Below are 23,060 nucleotides of genomic sequence, written 5' to 3'. Positions count from 1 at the left end.
TAATGTCAAAAAATTTCTTCTAGAATTACCTAGTAAAAATCAGTCAGTGGAAGTCTGGGCTCAAAGATTACTTTCTATAAACTGAAGTCAAATTTTGAGATAGTATTCTAAGAATTTAGTTGATAAGAGATAGCATCTCTCTTTTCCTACATTCATCATACAAATTTGCCAAGAATCAGACGACCACTATTTAAAACAAGTCTGATTATGTGGTACAAATTGTAAATGCAGGTACTGTTACATAAGCAAAAGCGTTTCAATTGAATTGAATTCTCTCACAGATTCACTTGTTTCATCTTTCCCCCTTAAGGGACTTCTTTATCATCTTAAGTATTCAGAAATGGGAGGAAACCCTTACATAGGAAGAGAGAAGAGCTTTATATCAGGCTTTTGTCCTCAAACTGGAAGTTTAAAGCACATTACATATATTTAATACAAAATAGCTTTAAGAAACATTAAGCACACAGATTCTAATGGTACCAATATACTCCAGCAATCAAATAACTGGAATACTGTTTGTGGCTGCAATGTGGAGGCATCTGAAGGCTTGAGCATTGGAACTGCTAGTCTACACTGGCAGTGCTTTAACGTGGCTTGTGTACTCGCGGCAGAGAGCTCTCCCAGCGCTCTAAAAAACCCACCTCCACGAGGGGAATAGCTCCCAGCGCTGGTACACTTTCTACACTGGCGCTGTACAATGCTGAAACTTGCTGCGCTCAGGGGGGTGTTTTTTCACCCCCCGAGCAAGAAAATTGCAGTGCTGTAAATTGCCAGTGTAGACAAGCCCTTAGTTGTCGTCTCAGTATTTCTGTACTTGCACATATGGAACAGCTTTTATAAAACACAATCCAGCACTCACTATAATCATATTATCTCAAGAACACATCCACTGATCCTGAATGGGTAGGGTTCCCTTGATGCAGTGACTGGAAGTCTCTGAGTGATTGAATAGGAAGGCCTGGGCCAAAAGGACTTGCTCAGTAGGTTGCTCTCACAGGTTGTCCTGCCTCTGTAAGGCAAAGCGTGGAAGCAGTGCGCTTTCAACTCCACTCAGCAGCAAAACAGCTCCCCCCCCCCTTTCCCCATCTCTTTCTTTCTTGCCAAATTTATTTTTTATTGCTGGCTCTCTCCCCTTCTGCCTTTAATTCACTTTCCTTCACTCAAGTACAGAGTGCTCTTGCCTATGCATGGGAAACTGCCAATAGGGTTGCTCTCCAAATGACAGCCTGGAAGATTTGATCCTGTTTCAGATGCTGTACCTATTGTATACCCAGAGCTCTTATGTCAGTTCTCAGAAAAGACAGCAAAGGTGACTCCCTGTATCAGAGAGATGCACCACTTTGGCCAGTGGATTCTATTTAGTTCTAGGAGTCCATAGTTGGGCACCCTTTAAGATCAGTTTTATGGTATTTCCTTTCCATCAATATGGTCTTTTTTGTGGCAATCACTTCTCCAAGAAGGGTGAGCTGAACCAGGGGGCTCTTTGTTGAACCACCCAATGATGTTTTACATCCTGTAAAAGTGGCCTCAGATACTACCTGCTTTTACATCCAAGCAGAGCTCCTCCTTCACCAGAATCAAGAGTGTGCTACTCTCATACTAGTCTTACTCAAAACTTCAGAAAATCTGGCAAACTATGGCACTAAAAATCTATCTTTATCTGTATCCAGATCTATATATCAGTAGCACCAATTCTGTATGGAAGTCTCAATTCATTGTTAGTGGCTTATCTGAGATGCAGAGGAAAGAATGCTCCCAAAGAAACTCACTGCTCACTAGAAACCACAAACGGACATTTGGCTTAATCTCGGAGGGCTTGTCTATACGCAGCTTTTGCACTGCTTTAAATTGTATTCGTTTAGAAGCCAATATAGTTAAATTGGTGTTAGCCTCTAGTGTGGATGCAATTATACTGGTATACTTAACAGATACAATTAACACAGTGTTTTTAGACTCAAAGGCAGTACTGTTAAGTGAGAGCTTGCCACAGTAGAGACCTAGGTTCTAGTCCCTGCTCTGCCAGAAATGACCCTCTGCAACCTCTTAGATCTTCAATTAGCTCATCTGTAAAATGCAGGGGGAAATACCCATAGTCATGTTTTCTATAATGACAGCTTGGGGTGCTTCACAGCTCTTAATACCCATCAGTGGAAGAGGGGAGATGAAATCAGGGTCTTGTCGGTCTCACTGGGTTGAAACCGACAAGCCATAGGATATTTTGATGGAGAGATCTCTCTTTCCAAACCTAACATGTTGATTGCTAGAATTTGGTGACTTGTTTTTTTTTTTATTTTCAGTTAAGCAGAAGTTGCCAATATTTGAGACTGGCTGAAAGATTTCAGGGAAAAGGGGTTTGTAGCTCAAAAGAAGGCATATGATGTTTTTTGTGAATTCTGAAGTTGGTAGGTGCTACACTTTTTGTACAAAAGTAGTACAAAATTTTGAGAGACATTTTGCAAGACTTCTGAAAAGTGAAATTTTGGACCATTACATTTCCTTCCATGAGTACACTTGCTAGTGACCAGAGCATGCTTAAAAATTCTCAGATCCCTCCCACTTTAAGCAGTACTTGAAAATATAAAGGAATAGGTACCATTTTAACTCCAGAGAGGACTTAAGGGCCCTGTGAGAGCAAAATCCTGCCCCAGCTTTAACCTTAGTGTTTTCATAAAATACACGTTCAGTTTTGGAAGTAATCAGCCCAGGAACAAAAACACATAGGTGGGTCCCTTCATCCCAGATAAACTGCTCTGCTGCGTCCAGTCCCAGTTTCAAGAGGACCCAATTGCACCTGTTCAGGATCTGCAGATACCATATAGTGGAATATAGAAATTGACAAGTAAGGGACATTTTTCAAGTTTGCTGGGTGCAATGTCAGTACCACTGAAAAATAAATATCATTAGTAGTCTTTTCTAAATAGGAGTAAGAAATGTGGATATGTTGTTTGCTGTGGGTCTCGAGCTTTGGATGGACTATATTCCCTACATAGGAAACATTTAACTTGCCTTTCATGAACAAGATAAAGAATTATGTAAAGTGCTTATATCAGCTATTTTTCAGTCACTTCCACTTAAAATGAAAGTAAAAGACAACAGACTAAAGCATAAAATAAACTTCCAATACATTCCCCAAATGCATGATCCAACATTTACATTTCATCACAGATACTTGAACTGTGTCTAAATGGTACTTTAGAGCCAACAATAAAAAAAAAAAAAAAAACAACCTTCTGTTTTTATTAAAAAGCTAAAGCAAATATAAAACAATGTTTATAAACCATCAAGTGTTAAATATAAAAAGCAGTAATTTCCTCCAGTTTCATTTTCCAATACAGTACAAAACTTACAATAAGTTTTCTGCTGCCACTAGGATCTTGCTGCTCTGTTACTGCCTTGTACATCCCATTTTGCACCCCTAACAGAAAAATGTACTAGTTTGTTAGCTCCTTTCTGGATTGACAATGTTTTGTATGTTGAGAGGCAACAGTAGGAAAAATAAAATTGTTGTTCAGGTTACTATATCTAAATGGTCACTTTAAGGAGTCACATTCCTGATAGGATTAAAGAAATCAAATTACTAGGGGGCCCAATCCTGAAGCAAACAAGTGGAGCCCAAGTGAAAGAGCTTTATCTGCTTGGCATTTTGCTGCAACAAAGCAGGGCTGAAGGAAGGCGTTTTTAACCCCCACAGCACTACAGAGCCAGGGTACAGGGGTAGTAAGTGTGTGACCAGCTACCACTGGGTACTAGGAAGAGATGAAGATACATCACGCTGCTCTTCTCTTACGTGGTGTTTGGGTCCCATGTAGCTACACAGTGGAGACTCACTGGCCATGCTCTGTGTTTGTGGGCAACACATCCACTTTTCCCCTTTCTTGGTCCCCTGGAGACCTGCTATGGAAGTAACTTCTGCAGTGCACAGGAATACGGGATCTGCCTGCTTGGGTCTTGGCAGATCTATCCCCCCACAGCAGCAATGCATAGTTTCTGCTCTGTTTGGGCCTTGCTCACCCACGCAGGACACTTCAGGATTTGGCTCTTTTGTAGCAGTATATAAGTCAATGTTGCATAAATGCATATTAATAATCTTAAGGCATCTGTCTTACTTCCCTGCTCTGCAGCAGTGCTTATAAGCGTCCATTGTACTGTACAAAAACAATTTCTTATAAATCTTCTTTAACATGTTCACACTGTTCCATTTTACTGAGCAACATCTTCCAAACAAAATTAATATTCAAGCACAAATGTGTCGCAGAAACCTAATTAAAGGAAATAAGTTAATTAGTGGAAGTGTAACATTAACTTTAATAAACATGTAGATCAGTTTCTATTTAAGAATTATATCTACCTACCTTATAATTAATTCTACAAATAACATTTTAAAACATATAATTTCAAGCTCTCTGCCTCTGGTAAGGCCCTGATTCATAAAAGTACTTAAACAAGTACTGATCTCTATTCAGGGCAACATTTAAGCACAAGCTTATAGGCTGTCCTAAATAGTGTTGCTTTCCTGAATCAGTTGTATTCTCTTCCTACAGCAGTTGCCCAGCTTCCTGCAAAGGACCTCAGTCCCCCTATTTCTCCTACATGGTGACAGACTTTGGCAACTAGGGAAGTCCAATGGGGAACTTGCAATACAGGACGCCAATAGATGGTCTCTCTAAATTCTCCTTAACAACATAAAATGGTACATCGTAACTAATAACAAACAACAAACAACAGTTGTGTCTGTATACAATCTATTGCTCTTACGAATACTTTCTAATTGCATTTTCCTTACAGAATTCCACCAGCTTTTTTTAAAGTCACTATTACAATCTAAATTAGTCATTGTAAATGTACTCAGGAAATACAGAGTTTTCATGTATGCAGCAGCACACCTCATATTTCCCAAATATCAAATAAGAAAAGTATATACAGAAACCCTTTCATGCACAGAAAAATAACGTTTCTGTCAATTTGAAGTGTGACTAAGCAGAGCCATTTGTTCCGAGTACAGAGATCGCTCACTGAAGCAGGATTTATCTCACGCCCACCGCTTTTCTGACCTCATAAGCAAGAGCAAGACAAATCAACACATTGTTTAGCTGCTCCAGAACATCAAGAAAGCATTTAGCTTGGAATTGCGTCTGCAGCGATTTCCTTCCACTGGTGGGTTAAGGCTGGAATTCTTTGGCCTGCTTGCAGACTAAACTGGGGGGAAGGGCTGAGTCTTCTCAGCCCACAAATCCACTGCTACAGGGTTTGCTCCTTCTATCCACTTCTCCAGTTTCATCCCCTCCAGCTGTTATGGCTCTATCCCAGGAACCTCATGCTCAGCTCTATAAATGAGCCTCCAGTTCATTTATCCACCGGACTCTATTCTTAAATCTCAGGGAAGGCTGAACTGAGTTACTATCAGACCTTCATTACTTCTGAAGCAAATAAATCAGAGGATGGTACTATTAAGAGGCAAGGTTCTCTGCTGTTTAATCAGACAGAGGAAGAGACTAGCTATCCCACATATTACTCTGCAGACAGAATGCTACATAGAGCTACACCTCTAGCACTTGTGATGCACTGAAGAGGGAACTTTTTATTAAGAAAATTCAAGACTTTCTCTGAATTCACAGACTGGATATTTTATGGCTTCAGATGGCCAGAAGTAATTTATTTGCTGTTTCTGTGTAAAATAATCAATTACATTGATCTTACCTTTTTCTCATTGAGATAATTGGTCATTAACAGACTGAGATCAGCTTTCCAATGAAACTATAACATGCTTTTTTGCACCTAAAAAGTGAGAGAATCATCATACAAAAGTATGTATTGCACAGACAATGGCTTTAAACCACAAAGTTTATGGTGCTGCATATATTTGTGTTTCTCACCAACAGAAATTGGTCCAATAAAGATATTGGCTCACCCACCTTCTCTCTCTATTTTACAGAGGTAATTTTTCCCTCCCTTTAAACCAAAGCACAAACCCATCCCAAACCAGAACATCCAGAACAGGAGACTAGAAAGTTGGAACTCTTCAATTTCCTTAATGCACTAATCTGTTTTGGATTAGATTATGAGGCACAAGTTAGCCTCATTCTAGAAATAAAATATTGACTTGATTCCATTTGACAGATTTTCCACCCATTAATATCTTATTTACTAAACTTTAAAAATCCATTAGGAAAACATAGCTCAACTATAAAGTATGATACCAACTGAGATGTGACCCTTTACTTTATAAATTCTACCTGATTTAACATTTTCTTCTTCTGAGCCACCTTCCACCCACTGACTTTCATTGTCCAACAATCGATTTTGTGACTCACTGAGTGGCCTGACAGGAAAGGGCTGATTGGCTCCAGAACTGAAAACAGAGTACACAGTAGTATTGTCCAAAGTTAGATTTTGTAAGAAGCATACAAGTCATAAGTTATTGAAAAATTTAATAAAATTGACTTAAAAGTAAAACAAAAACACCAAACAGTCCAGGCAATGTAACTGGAAATTAAGTATATTTTTGCCCATTTAAAACCTAATTTACGTATAGACTTGCTTCCGTGAAAATAGCCTCTGTCTGGACTGGTTAAGGCCATTTACTGTTCTCAGAGGGAAAATGGAAAATTGAACACTGAGGAATGCCTTGTTCAGAACTCCATGCTGCATTCATCTTGTGATTTCACCTACCCAATTGCCATATAAATTACAAAAATAACATAGCCAGTACTTCCTGAAAAAGAAAAAGCAGCGTATAACAATGGGACAAGTTAATGTTAGGGGGCTCCATTCAGCATGCGCCTAATGCAATAGGCTACTGCATTATTTGAGCCATAATCCTGCTCCATTGTTTAAGTTTAAGCAAGTTCCATAGGTTAGTTATCTTGCATAAAAAAAGTATATTTAATTTATTTTATAAAAGTTGGCTTTTAATTTCTCCAAAGCCCATCTACACCAGAACACAGACCTGTTGCCAGAGTCATTTAAGCCATGGATTCCTCCTAAGTGCTAGACTGGCTGGACAATAATAGCACTTCAGAAAGACTTAGTTCCATGTACATGTAGAAATCTTCACCAAGTCTGAATCCAGCTTTCTGAAGAATACTGAAGACAGTTTTGTCCTCTCTAAACTATCACACTTTTCAATACCCGCAAACTACTAAAAATCGTTGCCAGCAACAGTTCAATTTCCTCTAACAGGTAGGGCTTGAGTGTCCCCTTGTTTCTGCATTTACAGGACTATGTGAAATGGTAAAAACACCACCAATGTCATTTGTTACTTTATACACATCTACCTCTTTCTAATCCTTCTCTAAAATTGTATTATTATTTTAGTCTTTTCAAATCCCTTCTCATAGGCCTTCAAATTATATTATTTGCTAATCTTTGGAACTTTTCTATTATGTTCTTCTTGAGAAGTAACCAAATCTGAAAGTGTTCACGGTGAAGATGTATCATTATGGCCCTACCAAATTCATGGCCATGAAAAACACGTCATGGACCATGAAATCTAGTCTTTTGTGTACTTTTAACCTATACTACACAGATTTCACAGGGGAGACCAGTGTTTCTCAAACTGTGGGTCCTGTCCCAAAAGGGGGTGGGGGTCGCAAAGTTATTATAGGAGGGTCGTGGCATCTTACTTCCCAGCTGGGTGGCTGGAGAGCAGCAGCAGCTAGCCAGGTGCCCAGCTCTGAAGGCAACACCCGGTCAGCAGCAGCAGTGCAGAAGTAAAGGTGACAATACCATACCATGCCATCCTTACTTCTACGCTGCTGCTGGAGACAGTGCTGCCTTCAGAGCTGGGCTCCTGGCCAGCTGCTGCCGCTCTCTGGCAGCCCAGCTCCGAAGGCAGCACTGCTGCCAGCAGCAGCACAGAAGGGTATCAATACTGCGACTCACCTACAATCATCTTACAACCCCCTTTTTCCCCACAACTCTCTTTTGGGTCAGGACATCTACAATTACAACAGCATGAAATGCCAGATTTAAATATCTGAAATCATGAAATTTACAATTTTTAAAACCCTATGACCGTGGAATTGACCAAAATGGATCGTGAATTTGGTAGGGCCCTATCATCAATCTATCCATTTATATTTTCGGTATTGGTGTCTATCCCCTTAATACGGTCATGTAAATAACTTATTCCTTTCTTTTTTGATCACTGCTTTGCACTGAGGAGACATATTCATTGTGCTGTCCACCATTGTTTCTCAACCCACCCCATCTACCTATGAAGGATTACAAACTAATTCAGGACCTACTGGTGGGTGCAACTAGTTTAAAGTGGCCTTTCAAACTTACACTTAGTTTATTCGCCAGATGAAAGGAGACATAAATAAAAGCACAGAAATACAAAATAAACAGCTGAAACTAATTACCTTTTGGCGGGTTCATTTTGGCTTGAGACAGTAAGTTGCTCTGGATCCATAATCACCAGGCGAGTTGGAAAATTACAACCATCACCCAAGCTACACAATGAAGGAAACATTAAGTAAATCAATATTGGAAGTGTATTAAAATGAGCTAGGTAAATCCAGTTGAATAGGTACTTGCATGAAAATCAAATGTCACATGTCAGAACTAGTTAGCTGAAGTGCCATGCTGCACTCCAGACCCCAGTGAAAACAGGAACTGCACATAGATCTCCTGCATGCCAGTGCAAAGTTCTACCGTTTAGCTATGCGGCCAGGCCACTTAATACTGGAGCCAGTTTCTGTGCTTTCGGGCAGGCCTATGAAATAACTTTTGCCCTTCTCTGCCTAAACAGGCTGCTGTCTGTCATGACTGAGTCACAGCACCAGACTACAGATTTTAGTTAGAACTACTGAGATGATTCTTTGGGATGTGACCCAAAAGCAGGGGCGGCTCTGTGTTTTTTGCCGCTCCCAGCACGGCAGTTAGGCGGCGTGTCTGCAGGAGGGCCGCTGGTAATGCGGATTCAGTGGCATGCCTGTGGGAGGTCCGCCAGTCCTGCACCTTCAGCGTACCTGCCGCCGAATTGCCGCCGAAACCGTGGGACCAGTGGACCTCCTGCAGGCATGCCGCTGAAGCCGCCTGACTGCTGCCCCCGCGGCTTGCCGCCCCAGGCACGTGCTTGGTGCGCTGGTGCCTGGAGCCACCCCTGCCCAAAAGTAACTGATTTTTTTTTTGTATAAAATTGTGTGTGAAAGCATGTGAGAGAGATTCACACATCCCATTGTACAAATGCATGCAGGTGATCTGGCATTTAAAACTGGTGAGAGCTGTAGTGTAGGCAAGGCTCCAGTGGCCAGACCTATTTTTACCACACCTTCAATAAACCTGCTTTTGAAGCCAGTCTAAATTAAAATGATAGGAAAAAAACCGGTCTGGCTGACAGAGGCTCATCTACGCTATAGATCCCAGTGGTTTTAAACACCCATTCTAACACAGGTTCATCTGAAATGGTATTAAAACTGCTGGGAAATTATTTGTCAATTTCTCTACCACAGACAGAGCCTTGTATTGCTTAGTCTCGGAATATTTTCTCGTAACATTTTTAATCTAATTATGTGCGGTCCACACTGAAGGCAAAATTGTGTCAGACAGTTATTTTTAAAATTGTTTCTAAAAAATGTCATCTTACATCAGTGTTCTTGTAGGATAAGCCTGAGAGTTCACTGGTCTGGTCCTTTGTGTTGCTGGGCTCCTGCTCTATGTAAGGCACCAGCCCACTGTTAGCATGTTTCTAAACACTGTTCAAGAAGTGTTTTCAACATCTCAGTTTGGCAGGGCCCTATGCTCCCTTGTGATCAAGGCTTAACTCTTCAGATTAGGGTCCTCAGTGAAGTTTGTTCAGCTGTTTACTGTACACTTTCACCCACCAACCCCTAAATTCCAGGAGTTATGCATATTCAGTTTGTTTTTTAAAGTAGTGGAATCCATGGTTCCCATAAGGGGTATCAAGTCTTACTTAATACCTTGTAAAAACAGGCAGCAACCAATACTTCTTTTCATCTCCAAAAACCTCTTTCAGATTTTTGCTGCATCCGAGAGAGAAGCCATTTTTGTCAGGGCCATTTCGAAATGTGGGTGCCCGGAATGCTTCTGTTTAAAAAAGGAAATTAACAATTTTAAACTAAGCAACATACTTAGAAAGCATGGAAATGAATAAACAATTTCTCTTCATTACTATGTTTACTGTAGGCAATGGAAACATACATGGCATTCAGACAGTGAGTTTAGTGAAACTAATATCAACAATGCCTTAAAATGCATTACAGTAAAACATTGATGTCAAGTTTTAGCCATTAAAAATATGGCAAAGATCTAACAAGCTAAGTGACATAACAGCAATGAACGGTAAAACTTTAAATTTGATATGGGACGTGCTTTTATAACGTCTATTTTATTTTATTTACATTTGACAGTCGAAAGAATACTAATACAAAACCTGAAACCCCGACTATAATTAGGCTTATAACAACTACCCTGCCGCATTAATACAAATCTACAAATAAATTAACCACTAGGCAGTCAGTGCCGATCTTGGAGCACCAGTGTTGCATACTCCCAGTGAGATACTGTTTGATAAGGGAGTTGCTGCATTCTGTACCAGCTTCAATCTTCAAATAGTTTTAAAGTATAGCCTCATGTACAGCGCATTGCAATAATCTAATCTTGATGTGAGAAGGTCTGTCTAACAGAAGCAAAGACCACAATCAGAAGGAAAGGCTGCAACTAGAGCTGAGTAAATGATCTGATTGATGAAAAATCTGAGGGGGGGGGGAAAAAATCACAAAAAAAAAAAAAAAATCAATAGGACTTGGGCTACAGTCACGTAGGCACTTTTGAAAATGTTATCCAAGTGCTTTAACCTGAACACACGGTAGAAAAAATACCCATTGTACTGACCAGCAAGACTCAGTTTACAGCAGGCAAGGGAAGCATCATTATGGACCAATCCTATTCAACTTATTTATAAATGATCTGGAGAAAGGAGTAAACAGTGAGGTGGCAAAGTTTGCAGATGATACTAAACTGCTCAAGATAGTTAAGATCAAAGCAGACTGTGATGAACTTCAAAAAGAGCTCACAAAACTAAGTGATTGGGCAACAAAATGGCAAATGAAATTTAATGTGGATAAATATAAAGTAATGCACACTGGAAAAAATAACCCTAACTATACATACAATATGATGGGGGCTAATTTAGCTACAAGTCAGGAAAAAGATCTTGGAGTCATCGTGGATAGTTCTCTGAAGATGTCCGCACAGTGTGCAGAGGCGGTCAAAAAAGCAAACAGTGTTAGGGATCATTCAAAAGGGGATAGAGAATAAGACTGAGAATATATTATTGCCCTTATATAAATCAATGGTACGCCCACATCTTGAATACTGCGTACAGATGTGGTCTCCTCATCTAAAAAAAGATATACTGGCACTAGAAAAGGTTCAGAAAAGGGCAACTAAAATTATTAGGGGTTTGGAATGGGTCCCATATGAGGAGAGATTAAAGAGACTAGGACTCTTCAGCTTGGAAAAGAGGAGACTAAGGGGGGATATGATACAGGTATATAAAATCATGAGTGATGTGGAGAAAGTGGATAAGGAAAAGTTATTTACTTATCCCCATAATACAAGAACTAGGGGTCACCAAATGAAATTAATAGTCAGCAGGTTTAAAACAAATACAAGGAAGTTGTTCTTCACGCAGCACACAGTCAACTTGTGGAACTCCTTACCTGAGGAGGTTGTGAAGGCTAGGACTATAACAGCGTTTAAAAGAGAACTGGATAAATTCATGGTGGTTAAGTCCATTAATGGCTATTAGCCAGGATGGGTAAGGAATGGTGTCCCTAGCCTCTGTTTGTCAGAGGATGGAGATGGATGGCAGGAGAGAAATCACTTGATCGTTGCCTATTGGTCCACTCCCTCTGGGGCACCTGGCATTGGCCACTGTCAGTAGACAGGATACTGGGCTAGATGGACCTTTGGTCTGACCCGGTACAGCCTCTCTTATGTTCTTATGTTAGTCAGGAAATATTTGTCAGTATTTCAATTTTTCTGTATTACTTTGAGTGTTTTATAAAAAGTTTTCTAGTAGCAAGTTCCCCTCTTTTATTCCCTCTATACCTCATAACATTTCTGGGGCATGGATTGTGTCTTTCTACATCTACATATAGCACCTAGCACAATGGTGCCATGATCTTGGTTGGAGCCGTGGGGTGCTACTGTAATACAAATGATTTGTACTGTGGTAATGCCTATGGGTTCCAACGCGGGATTAGGGACCTATTATGCTAGGCACCATACAAAAATACAACAAAAAGATAAAACAAATAACTGAAATCCATCGTGCACCCATACCTTTGGTTCCAGACAGATAACTCTTTACACTCAGTTATCTCACAACAGAACCTTTCAATTAAATTACTTCCACTGAAAATGTTCCACTCTCTGCAGGATTTTAGAATTTCCCTTAAACATTATGCCACTTCCTGCAGAACTCACGCTCACATCAGTATCAGTTTTCTGGCCAAAAGGCAACTACATATTCCAATTAACTGACCTATTGTTGATCTGTTTTTGCTGACTAGCCAGCAGTGGTAGCTGAAAAGTGACAGTATGCTGATGAAGAACATGGCAGCCACAAAGAAAAGGAAAAGTACATGGAATTTTGCATGCGAGTCTGGCAGATCATTCTGGGGAGAAAAAAAATGAAGATTAATATTAACCCTTTTTAGCAAATAATCCAGCATCCTCAGTAAACGTCCTACTCTACACTTATTCCCCCCTGAAGCTTTTTTTCCCTTCACTTTGCATAATATGCTGCATCACTAATATTCCATATTATCTGAAGCGGTTCAGAGCAGTGGAGCACAGTGATTAGCCTGATAGTAACCCCATTCGGTCTGAATTTTACCTACTGTTCCTTGTAAACACCAACATAACTGGAAGCAAGCAGTATTTTCTATGTACATTTGACAGCACTTTTGGTATAATCTCTTTCATGTTAGGGTGGGTCTTCCATACAGCAACAGGGGAGAGAAAATTGTTTTTAGAAACAGGAAAATTTGGACTGTGAAACCACAAGCTTCAACAGATGGACTCAGGGAAGGTGCTTAAACTACTTTTAATTTAAAAACTGATTTGATTTTAAGTTGATAGTGTCCCTGTTAACATGCCCCTGAACTGGCAGCGAAAGCCGAGAGGAACTGGACTAGTTACACAATGTCTTGTCTAAAATATTTTTTAATGTTGGAAACATTAGGGGCTAAATCCACAAAGGGATTTAGGTGCCTAAATCCAAAGTTTAGATCCTCAAACTCTTTGCTCAGCTGCCGCTTAACCATGAAAGTGCTTAAATTCCCTAGGTGCCTACATTTCTGCCAGTGGGCATGTGCAAAGTTGTGCAAGTCCTGAGTTGCTCAATGCCTAAGACCCAGCGGGATCTTCAAACTGGGCATTCCAACTCCTAGGTTGCCTACAGCGCCCACATCCTGGCTGTTCTCAAAGGTCACCTAAGAGCACACTTACTGGATTGGGCCCTGTACAAAACAGAGGAGGAGGATTTGCTAATGCCCGTGGCTCCCCCCAGTAGGCCAGTGGTCAGGGCATTCACCTGGGAGGTTTAAAGGAATGATTTCTAGTTCAAAATGAATGATTTGGGGGAAGTTCTATGGCCTGTGTTATACAGGTGGTCAGACTAGATGATTACAACAGTCTTTTCTGACCTTGGAATCTATGAGGTTCATGGCCAAGAATGTCAAAATGAGAGAGCTGCCTAAGACCCACCCCTTTCCTCCAATCCCTACTGGCTAGTTTAGGCAGCAGGGCTAAGTCCCCTTGGTTGATCTAGGCCGAGTTGCTTGAGTTAGACCAGCTTAAAACACAGCCAGCACTTACACAGCAAACCACGACAGGCCCGTGCTCATGGCAAAATTATGGAGATTACGTTTTTATGTAGATCAACTTTTCTTGAACTACAACTTCAGTATGTCACGTACAAAACATGATTTAAAAAAAAAAAAAAAATATTAGGCATTCACTTTCTTCCCTATCTATTTTTAGGCTTTGCTGTATACTTTTGCAATAGGCCAATGAGTTTTTTAAACAATAAATGGTTTAATTACATACGCTCAAAAACTCAATACTTTTAAGAAGTTGACCTTTAACAGCATTCAGAAATTAGAGTATCTATTTTTATTCAGAGGTGTAGTTGGCCTTATTGCCATTTAATTTTCCATTAGACCATTCAACACACACTTATCTGATGTTGATTTCTTTTCTAGGTTATCTGTCATACATTTCAATTAAATCAAACACACAAACACTCTATACCACCTGTCCTATACAGAGAAAGGATTACAGGTTTTTTCCAATTAGGTAACAAGGTAAACAACTATCACAAATGAATGGACTAGAAAAAGCACAGTAGGAACAATTTCTATATTAATCACGTCAACACAGGATTTTACCTTTGGACAATTCTCTGCAGATTTCCTGCGGCAAAGCTTTGCGCAAACAAAGACAATTTATTATATACCAGTATTACTTCAAGACAAATGTTTGAAAACAGCACAGGCTTTGTTCGGAAAGCAATGGTTAGTGTGCACATGTGTTCTAAAACATGCAGCGTTCCAATGCCCATTAGAAGTCTTATCTTTCATTCAAAGAAAATGGGAGCAAAGTGCACAGGAGCAGATTGCCAACTCTTTTTTGAAAGCCTAAAGTGCTCTGTTGGTGTGTGTAACTGGTAACATTTATACCATGTATGGGGCGCGTTCAACATGTTTCCTCAGCTTTCCCAATACAGTTGCATCAGGTGCTCTCTCCATTAGTAGTTTTCATCTAACTGTCTTTTAATTTTGTAACTGAGGTTTAAAAAACATTGACTATGAACAGAATATTCGGGGGTCAGGAAAATAACTCAAGCTCAGCATACCTTAGAGGTGCAAAACAAATGCTGTACAGTTTAGTGATTACACATCTGTCTGCATTTCCAATATACTCATTACCACAGGTTGGAGTGGTCAGTCAGGGGGTTGTAAATATGAAGAGGAGAAAATTTTCCACTCAGACATGATGTTTGTTTTTCAGTTGTGCTGGGGAAGTAAAACATTTAGGAATGGGCTCTAAATGAGGCAGAATAAAATGGTTTCTCTCTCGTTTTCTGTAGTCAGTCATAGCTAAAAAAATAAAAACTGCCCATACAAATACACATGTGATAATGTTCCCTCTCCAGCAGTGTCCTGTTGCGTGAAGGCAAAAGGCTCTTATACACTGATCTGGGATGCCTCCCACCAGTTAACTGAAAAACTCTAGGCTTCCCCTTCTGCAACAATAAAGCCCTCTCTAAACTCAGACTTCAAGTGTGATGTTTGCACACGTTAGCCAACACTTTAAAAGTCTAGCGTGGGCAAAACTGACTGCTTTAAACATATGAAAAGCTGACCAAACAAAAGCCTAAGCTTTAACTTGAACAGTTTAGCACATGCTAAAGGCAGTGTCCCTTGTCCACACAAGACTTTTAAAACGTGTTAATTAACATCACATCTTACATCCAACTCTAGACAAGGCCTAAAGCCTTGGCTACACTTGCGGATTCACAGCGCTGCTGCAGCAGCGCTGTGAAGCGCAAGTGTAGTCGCGCTGCCAGAGCTGCGAGAGCTCTCTTGCAGCGCTACAAGTATTCCACCTCTCCGAGGAGAATAGCGTGCAGCACTGCAGGCGCTTATTACACTGGCGCTTTACAGCGCTGCGCTCGCTGCGCTCGGGGGGGGTGTTTTTTCACACCTCTGAGCGCAGCAAGTGCAGCACTGTGAATTGCCAGTGCAGCCAAGGCCTAAGAAAGCAAGGTACAACTGCTCTCTCCACCAACACATCAAGGCTAGGCTCCTTGACCTCGCAACATCCTTACGTAGGAACATTTAGTTACTGATGATTTCCATTTCTTAAGGCTGCCATTCTCTCTCTCTTTTCTTCAAGAGACCCAGCCATGTTTTGACCTCTTGACATCAGGGTCAGCGGAGGAGATTAATTTCTTCTCTCTGCTGACCTCCACGCTGGGGTAGCCAAACCCCTTTCCAACCCAAGATAGGTGGCCCTCTTTCTGGGGGACACAGCTTGAAGATTAAGAAATACAGATCCACAGAGTAAACAAGAAAGTTACAGAGGTGCTTTTTATTCCAAGGAGGCAGGATAGCCAAGGCTCTGTCAACAGAGTTTGCAGGCTAAGTGATAAGAGAAAAATTCTCAAAACTGTAAAAGTACTAGAACTTCAAGGAATGTCAGTTTTTTTCACTGTAAAAAAAAAAACAGACACATTTTCAAGGGTTGATAGCAATTCTAATACAACTTTCCTGAAACATGGCACACATCTTCAGTTTGAAAAAAAATTTTTTTTTTAAAACAATTTAAAAAAATCCACTTGGCTATTTTGGAATTATATTTCTGTAAAACAGACAAAGTAATTCTTGGAGAACAGTATTTTCTCAAAGCAAAACATTTAGTTTTTGAAATAAAATTTGATCAGGACCTGGTCAATACTGTGGTTAAATTGCTGCTGTTGTTCTGAACTTTAGAAATTGTTTACTTAACATGGGCAGAACTCATTTTGGTAAAGATATTTTTTGATTGTTCGTGTAACAAAATAGCCAAGTGGATTTAAAGGAAAAAAAAAAGTTGTTTCAAACTCTTCCTCTCCTGTTACTTCTATTCATCTTCCCCACAGAATATTTTCTTATCTCATTGTTCTCCTCATACTGCCCTCATTCCACACAGGCACTCTCATTTATAGGGATTTTCTAAACATCTAATAGCCTGAGGTCTCAACTAAAATAAAGAGCCCTATTGGCTAGTAGCAATGTCCATGTGAGAATCTAAACTCCTCCCACAGCCTTCCTCTCCCTGCCTGCAGCTGTTGCAAAAGGAGATTTGGGATTTCTACTACAATGTTGTCCCTAGATCTGCTCGAGGGCTCCATTTTTGTAGTGTCCAGATAATGTATGCTTGGTAAGTATGAAGTTTCCATTCCCCACTGGCTGTTGGAAGAAAAAAATAGCTCTGTTCCCCCACTTCAGCCTCAGAGCCTACTGGCTGTTGCAAGGGTGGTGCTGTTGCACTTATCCTAGCTATGTACCTATATATGGTCTCATCACTTTAAAATCTAAGAACCCCTGTACCAGGCTTTGTTTTTGAATCCATCTTCTGCCTTTGCTCAGAGCTTTCCCAAGCTGCAGCAGAGTAAATTTCATCTGAAACTTGTCCATGTTGGGTCAGTGCTGTTTCAAAGGTCCCCAACAGGAACAGTGAAAACTAACAAGCCTGATCAATTTTCACTTTGCTTTGCGAATAAGTTACGAGCAGCTACAGAGGAAATGAAGCTAACAGTCTTCAGACAGCAACACATCAGTTATACCTGGTTCATATCTGGAAGGCTTTCTTTACAACTACTGAGACTAGAATATTTTAAAGAAAACAAATCACACATAGCAATAAAGTCTTAGATTCTGCAGAAGTTGATGGCATTCATCTAGAAAAGCTTCCTACACACCACACGCAAGTGAATTTTGTAAGCCATGCTAATGAAGGTGCCACCACTGCTCTACAGAAGTCTTATTAAAATGGTCAACTATTTTAGTCTCATTATAATTTATTTTAGGTATATTAATTGCAGTAGTGTATAAGTGGCTTGAATATAGGTATAAAGTATAGTTTTACTTTGAAAAGTGATTGTAAGAAAGGCATTGAAAGAATTCAGGATTTTGTCTCTCAATGATTTCAATAACAAGTGTGTGAAAGTTTACAATTAAAAGATGTTTTTCCTACGCAAGTCCAGCAACCTCATTTTGAAATTTGTCAAGATGGGTTCTTTCCACTCTTGAATATCAAAGTTCTGCATGCCAAATTAGACCCACACTCATAATAAAAAATGTTCTGTTGTTGATGCACTGAATCCTGCTCAATCTTTCTAAGTATGTTGGCTCTGCAGTGCTACCAGACATAAGAAGCATCACATACCTGTTTTAATCACTAAAGCAAACAGATATAATTGAATATACAAATGAAGCAGTACTGCTGAGTAAGATAAGACCACTTTTTTTTTTTTGTAAACAGTCAGTTATCAGAAACGACACATGCTTGCAGGGAATATTGAAGTCTAATGATTACATAAGAAGCTCTTAAGTTTCCTCTCTCCACTCAGAGAAGTCCTCTCCACTATTGTGTCTGATGGGCTTTGGAAGAGATTTTCTGTAAATAGGTGGTATTTAAATAATGCTCATTATGGCCAAATGTCCAGACACAAGACTTCCACTGTAATAAGACTTATGAAGTGAGGTGACAAAGCAAATCAGTCCTCTTTCCTGCATGTCTGCTCCCCCACTGATCTGTAAAATACAGAGGGCCACATCCACATTGAGCCATGTTCACAAACAAATTAAAGATTCAATAGTGTATATTCAATAAGATTGAACATTAGAGTTAGACCATTTAGTTTTGAGAAATTTGCCAAGGGCAATGTTTTAATGAGGAAATTAGTAACATATCTGATTGAATACAATCATAGAGCCTGATCCTGCAAAGCACTGACACTCAGTTCCCACTGAGTTCTTTGGCTCTACACTGATGGGCCACAATGTAAAATTGATATATTATACTGAAAGGTAGCACTTCGTAGAATTGGGCGTACAGCCTGGATGACTGCTAACACCATTTATACCATTTGTCTTTCTTAGACATTAAAAGAACAACTGTTTCAAGTGTAGCTACTCCGAACGTATCGTGTAGTCTTATACAAAGAAAGAGATCCCTGATATAGCTACATCTTTAGGCTCCAAAAACTGTCATCCTTACAGCTCTGAGGATAATTACTGTTTTGCACAGCAGCACAGATGGCAACATGTGTCTAAGAGGCAGTCACAAGTTTTAAAAGTTGTGAAGAAGAGCCTTTCACTGATGACAATTCTTCCAATCAATTATTTTTCAGTAGCATTAGCTGAATTCTGAAAGTAACTACATCTAGTCCTATGTATCAGGAAGGACAGTAGGCACAATGCAAGGCTTTAATATTAGGAGAGGGAATGAAATAGAAGATACTCTATTGAGTCTGGAATGTGCACTTCTCTCTGGAAGAGAATTGGTATAAAATATAATGTATAAGGATGCTTCCACTGACAAAGCTCTATTCAAATGAATTTGTGTAATAGAGTATGTGCATATTCTCCACTTGAACACTGAAAACAGTTGCAGTGAAAGTAAACAGTATTAACATTGCACATACTTTGCATAACTTCTTATGATGCCCATGTGTGGTCAGTAAACGCTACTAACCTCAAATTGAAATTTGCCATTATAAGCACTCAGTATTAAAACCAAACAAATTCATAATGAATAGGCACATTTAGCTGTCTCTTCTGCTCACAGAATATCCACAAGTAGATTTCTATTTCCTTGAATTTGTTATTCAAATCTGACAATATTTTCCATCATTTGTTTTACTCTGTTGCTTGGGTTATAAGCAGCTCTCTGTAAGTATCCAACACACACATTTGAAAAATTGAGCTGTGCTATTCAATTTTGGGCATCAGAGAAGTTGCATTTTATTGTTTTTGAATTTCCACCCTCTCTACTCTCCCACAGTATTTGTCCAGCTCTACTCAATGTAGAACTTAATTCATTTAATTTCGGAAGGTTCTCTTGCTTCAGTCACCTCAAGTGATGCTGCCGTTGATGGTACTGATCCACAAAACAGACAAAAATGGATGACATGATGCGCTGATGTAGATTTCAGTAATGCATGCTAATTTAACAAAAAGCAAAACTTACTGTCCAAAACTTTATGAAGTACTGCAAGACTGTAGCGGCAACAAACAGACAGTACAATAAGGAGTATAATAAAAACAGGAGGAAGAATTTGTAGTTAGAAAATCCCACACAGTTATTCACCCTAAAAGAGAAAGAGAGAGAGAGAGAGAGAGAGATCACTATGGTATAAAGATTAATCAAACTGTTTTTGTGGGGCACCATTGTATGTGCATGATTTCAGCAGTCTGTCAATTGGGACAACGTTCCATCAATGAAGAAGTTAAGATTTAACATTTTAAAATCCCCTTTTTCAAGAATATACCCTTAAGTCAGGTGATCTGGGCTCCTCCCATCACTCCTGCCACTGAAATAATTTTGCTGAACAAAGAGCAGCCTGATGACCAGCACCATTTCTGGCCAGATTTCTTATATAAAAATATGAAGTCTTGCCAGACATCAGAGACCTTGAGCCACTGGGGGCCTTTCCATTGACTTCAATGGGTGTCATGTTAGGCCCGAGAACATCTATTAATGTTTACCACAACTAGCAATATCTGCTGGGATGGCACGTCATGTGTAGGGGAATAAAAACTGCATGATATTCAATAGGGTCTACATGTCCAGGTTGCAATTCTACACCCTGAAATGAATCCTGCATGGAAAAAAAATATATATATAGCAATACAGTAACTCCTTGCTTAACGTTGTAGTTATGTTCCTGAAAAAATGTGAGTTTAAGCGAAACGATGTTAAACAAATCCAATTTCCCCATAAGAATTAATGTAAATAGGGGGGTTAGATTCCAGGGAAATTTTTTTCGCCAGACAAAACACACACACACACACTACATTTTAAACAATTTAATACTGTACACAGCAATGATGATTGTGAAGCTTGGTTGAGGTGATGGAGTCAGAGGCTGGGATATTTCCCAGGGAATGCCTTGCTGCTAAATGATGAACTAGCACTCAGCTGACCTCTCAAGTGTTAACACATTGTTGTTAACGTAGCCTCACACTCTACAATGCAGCACAAATAGAGGGAGGAGACACAATAGTCGCATGGCAGTGGATGCAAACATTCCCTGCGGAAACTGAACATGATGATGAACCCACTCTGTACACTAGAGCGCACCACTCCCTCCACTTTCCAAAGTGCCAGAGGGTGCATGCATGCGAGACAGACGTGTGTGTGTGTGTGTGTGTGTGTGTGTGTGTGAGAGACACACACACACACACACACACACACATATATTGCCCCTTTAAGTACACTGACCCCACTCTAAGTACACTGCCTTTTTAAGTAGATCAGCAAACTCCCTTCCTCCTGAGCCATCGTGTCCCCCCTCTGCTCTGTGGAGTTGGGGTACACGAGCAGGGGGCAGGAGAGGGGGACACCCTGACATCAGCACCCCACTTCCCCTCCACAGCAAGCAGGAGGCTCCCGGGAGCAGCTCCAAGGCAGAGGGCAGGAGCAGCACACAGCAGTTGGGGGAGGGACACTTGAACTACCTGATACAGTAACTCCTCACTTAAAGTCGTCCCAGTTAACATTGTTTCGTTGTTACGTTGCTGATCAATTAGGGAACATGCTCATTTAAAGTTATGTAATGCTCCCTTCTAACGTCGTTTGGCAGCCGCCTGCTTTGTCTACTGCTTGCAGGAAGAGCAGCCCCTTGCAGCTAGCTGGTGGGGGCTTGGAACCAGGGTGGACCGGCAGCCCCCCTAATCAGCTCCCTGCTCCCCTAAGTTCCCTGTGCAGCAGCTACCTGAAGTTCAGCTGTGTCCCTCCCCCCCACTGCTATGTGCTGTTCATGCCCTCTGCCTTGGAGCTGCTCCCCGAGACTCCTGCTTGCTGTGCCGGGGGGGAGGGAAGGAAGAGGGAGGCTAATGTCAGGGTGTCCCCCTCCCCCCTGCTCCCTGCTTACGCCATCTTCCATAGAGCACGGCTCAGGACGGAGGGAGCTTGCAGCAGCTGCAGTCTCAGCAAGCTGATCTAATTAACAAGGCAGTGTACTTAAGGGAAATGCGCATATCTCCCTCCATTCCTGCTGCCTTGCAGAGTGAGAGAGTTAACCCATGAGGGATCAGCTAATTGCTAGTTCATCATTTAGCAGTAAGGGAAATATCCCACCCTCTGACTCCTCCACCTCAACCAAGCTTCACAATCATCATCACTGTGTACAGTATTAAATCGTTCGTGTGTGTGTGTGTGTGTGTGTGTGTGTGTGTGTGTGTGTGTGTGTGTGTCTTTTGTCTGGTGAAAAAAATTTCCCTGGAACCTAACCCCCTCATTTACATTAATTCTTATGGGGAACTTGGATTCGTTTAACATCATTTCGCTTAAAGTTGCATTTTTCAGGAACATAACTACAACATTAAGTGAGGAGTTACTGTAGTTGATAATCTGCTGGGCGGCTGCAGCACAGGGTACTTAGGGGAGCTGATAGGGGGGCTGCCGGCCCACTCTGGTTCCAAGCCCCCACCAGCTAGCTGCAACAGGCTACTTTTCCTGCAAGCAGTGGACAAAGCAGGCGGCTGCCAAACAACGTTAGAAGGGAGCATTGCACAACTTTAAACGAGCATGTTCTCTAATAGATTAGCGACGTAACAACGAAATAACATTAACCGGGACAATGTTAAGTGAGGAGTTACTGTACCTGTTAGTGAGCTGATCAACTTGATATCTGGGAGTGAATTCATTTAAAAAGTGGGTATTCACCCACAAAAGCTCATGCTCCTATACATCTGTTAGTCTATAAGGTGCCACAGGACTCTTTGCTGCTTTTACAGATCCAGACTAACACGGCTACCCCTCTGATACTTGACATTCATTTAAGAAGTTGATTTTCACAATTTAGCAAAATAGATTCTTATCTCTTGGCACATACAGTATCGAATTAAACACAATAAAGCAGCATTTCAGCCTCTCTCATTTCTTTTAACCTGATCAGTTCTGCTGTGAATCTATATATAAGTGCATATTTAGGTTTCTTAGACCTACAATTCTGGCTTGCAATATACATTGCAATAAGCATTAGGAAATATGCTGCTCTCATTTATATATGTCTGAATTTGGAGAAATTCCATTAAAAATCAATGGAGTAATTACATGTTTACTTTGGTATACGAGAGTGAAGAATTTGATCAATTGTTTCAATATTATTTATATTCATTTAAAAAAAAAAAAAAAAAACATACCAAGGACAATGATGGTCCATTTTTAGTACACATCTGAAAAAGAAAAAGTCCATTTCCAATTAATTAAAATAAAAATTAAAAGTACAAAATACATTTACTTTCTAATTC

The 23,060-nt window shown here is 40.3% G+C and overlaps 1 protein-coding gene across 2 annotated transcripts in view; it reads right to left on the bottom strand.

Moving 5' to 3' along the window:
* Positions 1-3,216: 3,216 nt before the first annotated feature.
* The window catches only part of ZDHHC20 (zinc finger DHHC-type palmitoyltransferase 20), a 73,636-nt gene continuing 53,792 nt past the window's right edge, over positions 3,217-23,060 (bottom strand). Inside the window, exons 6-14 of one of the 2 annotated variants that reach the window (XM_034758768.1) lie at positions 22,953-22,985; positions 19,774-19,894; positions 14,424-14,459; positions 12,515-12,647; positions 9,924-10,050; positions 8,364-8,453; positions 6,234-6,349; positions 5,698-5,775; positions 3,217-4,259 (exon numbers count right to left, since the gene is read on the bottom strand). In XM_034758768.1, coding sequence (XP_034614659.1) covers positions 5,738-5,775; positions 6,234-6,349; positions 8,364-8,453; positions 9,924-10,050; positions 12,515-12,647; positions 14,424-14,459; positions 19,774-19,894; positions 22,953-22,985 — 694 coding nt within the window. In that variant the 3' untranslated portion in view covers positions 3,217-4,259; positions 5,698-5,737. The remainder of the gene's footprint in view (positions 4,260-5,697; positions 5,776-6,233; positions 6,350-8,363; positions 8,454-9,923; positions 10,051-12,514; positions 12,648-14,423; positions 14,460-19,773; positions 19,895-22,952; positions 22,986-23,060) is intronic. The other variant, XM_034758769.1, reaches the window with a different exon arrangement.

Source organism: Trachemys scripta, chromosome 1, assembly GCF_013100865.1.
Source record: "Trachemys scripta elegans isolate TJP31775 chromosome 1, CAS_Tse_1.0, whole genome shotgun sequence".
Taxonomy (NCBI): Eukaryota; Metazoa; Chordata; order Testudines; family Emydidae; genus Trachemys; species Trachemys scripta.
This window is presented reverse-complemented; position numbering and strand designations above follow the sequence as displayed.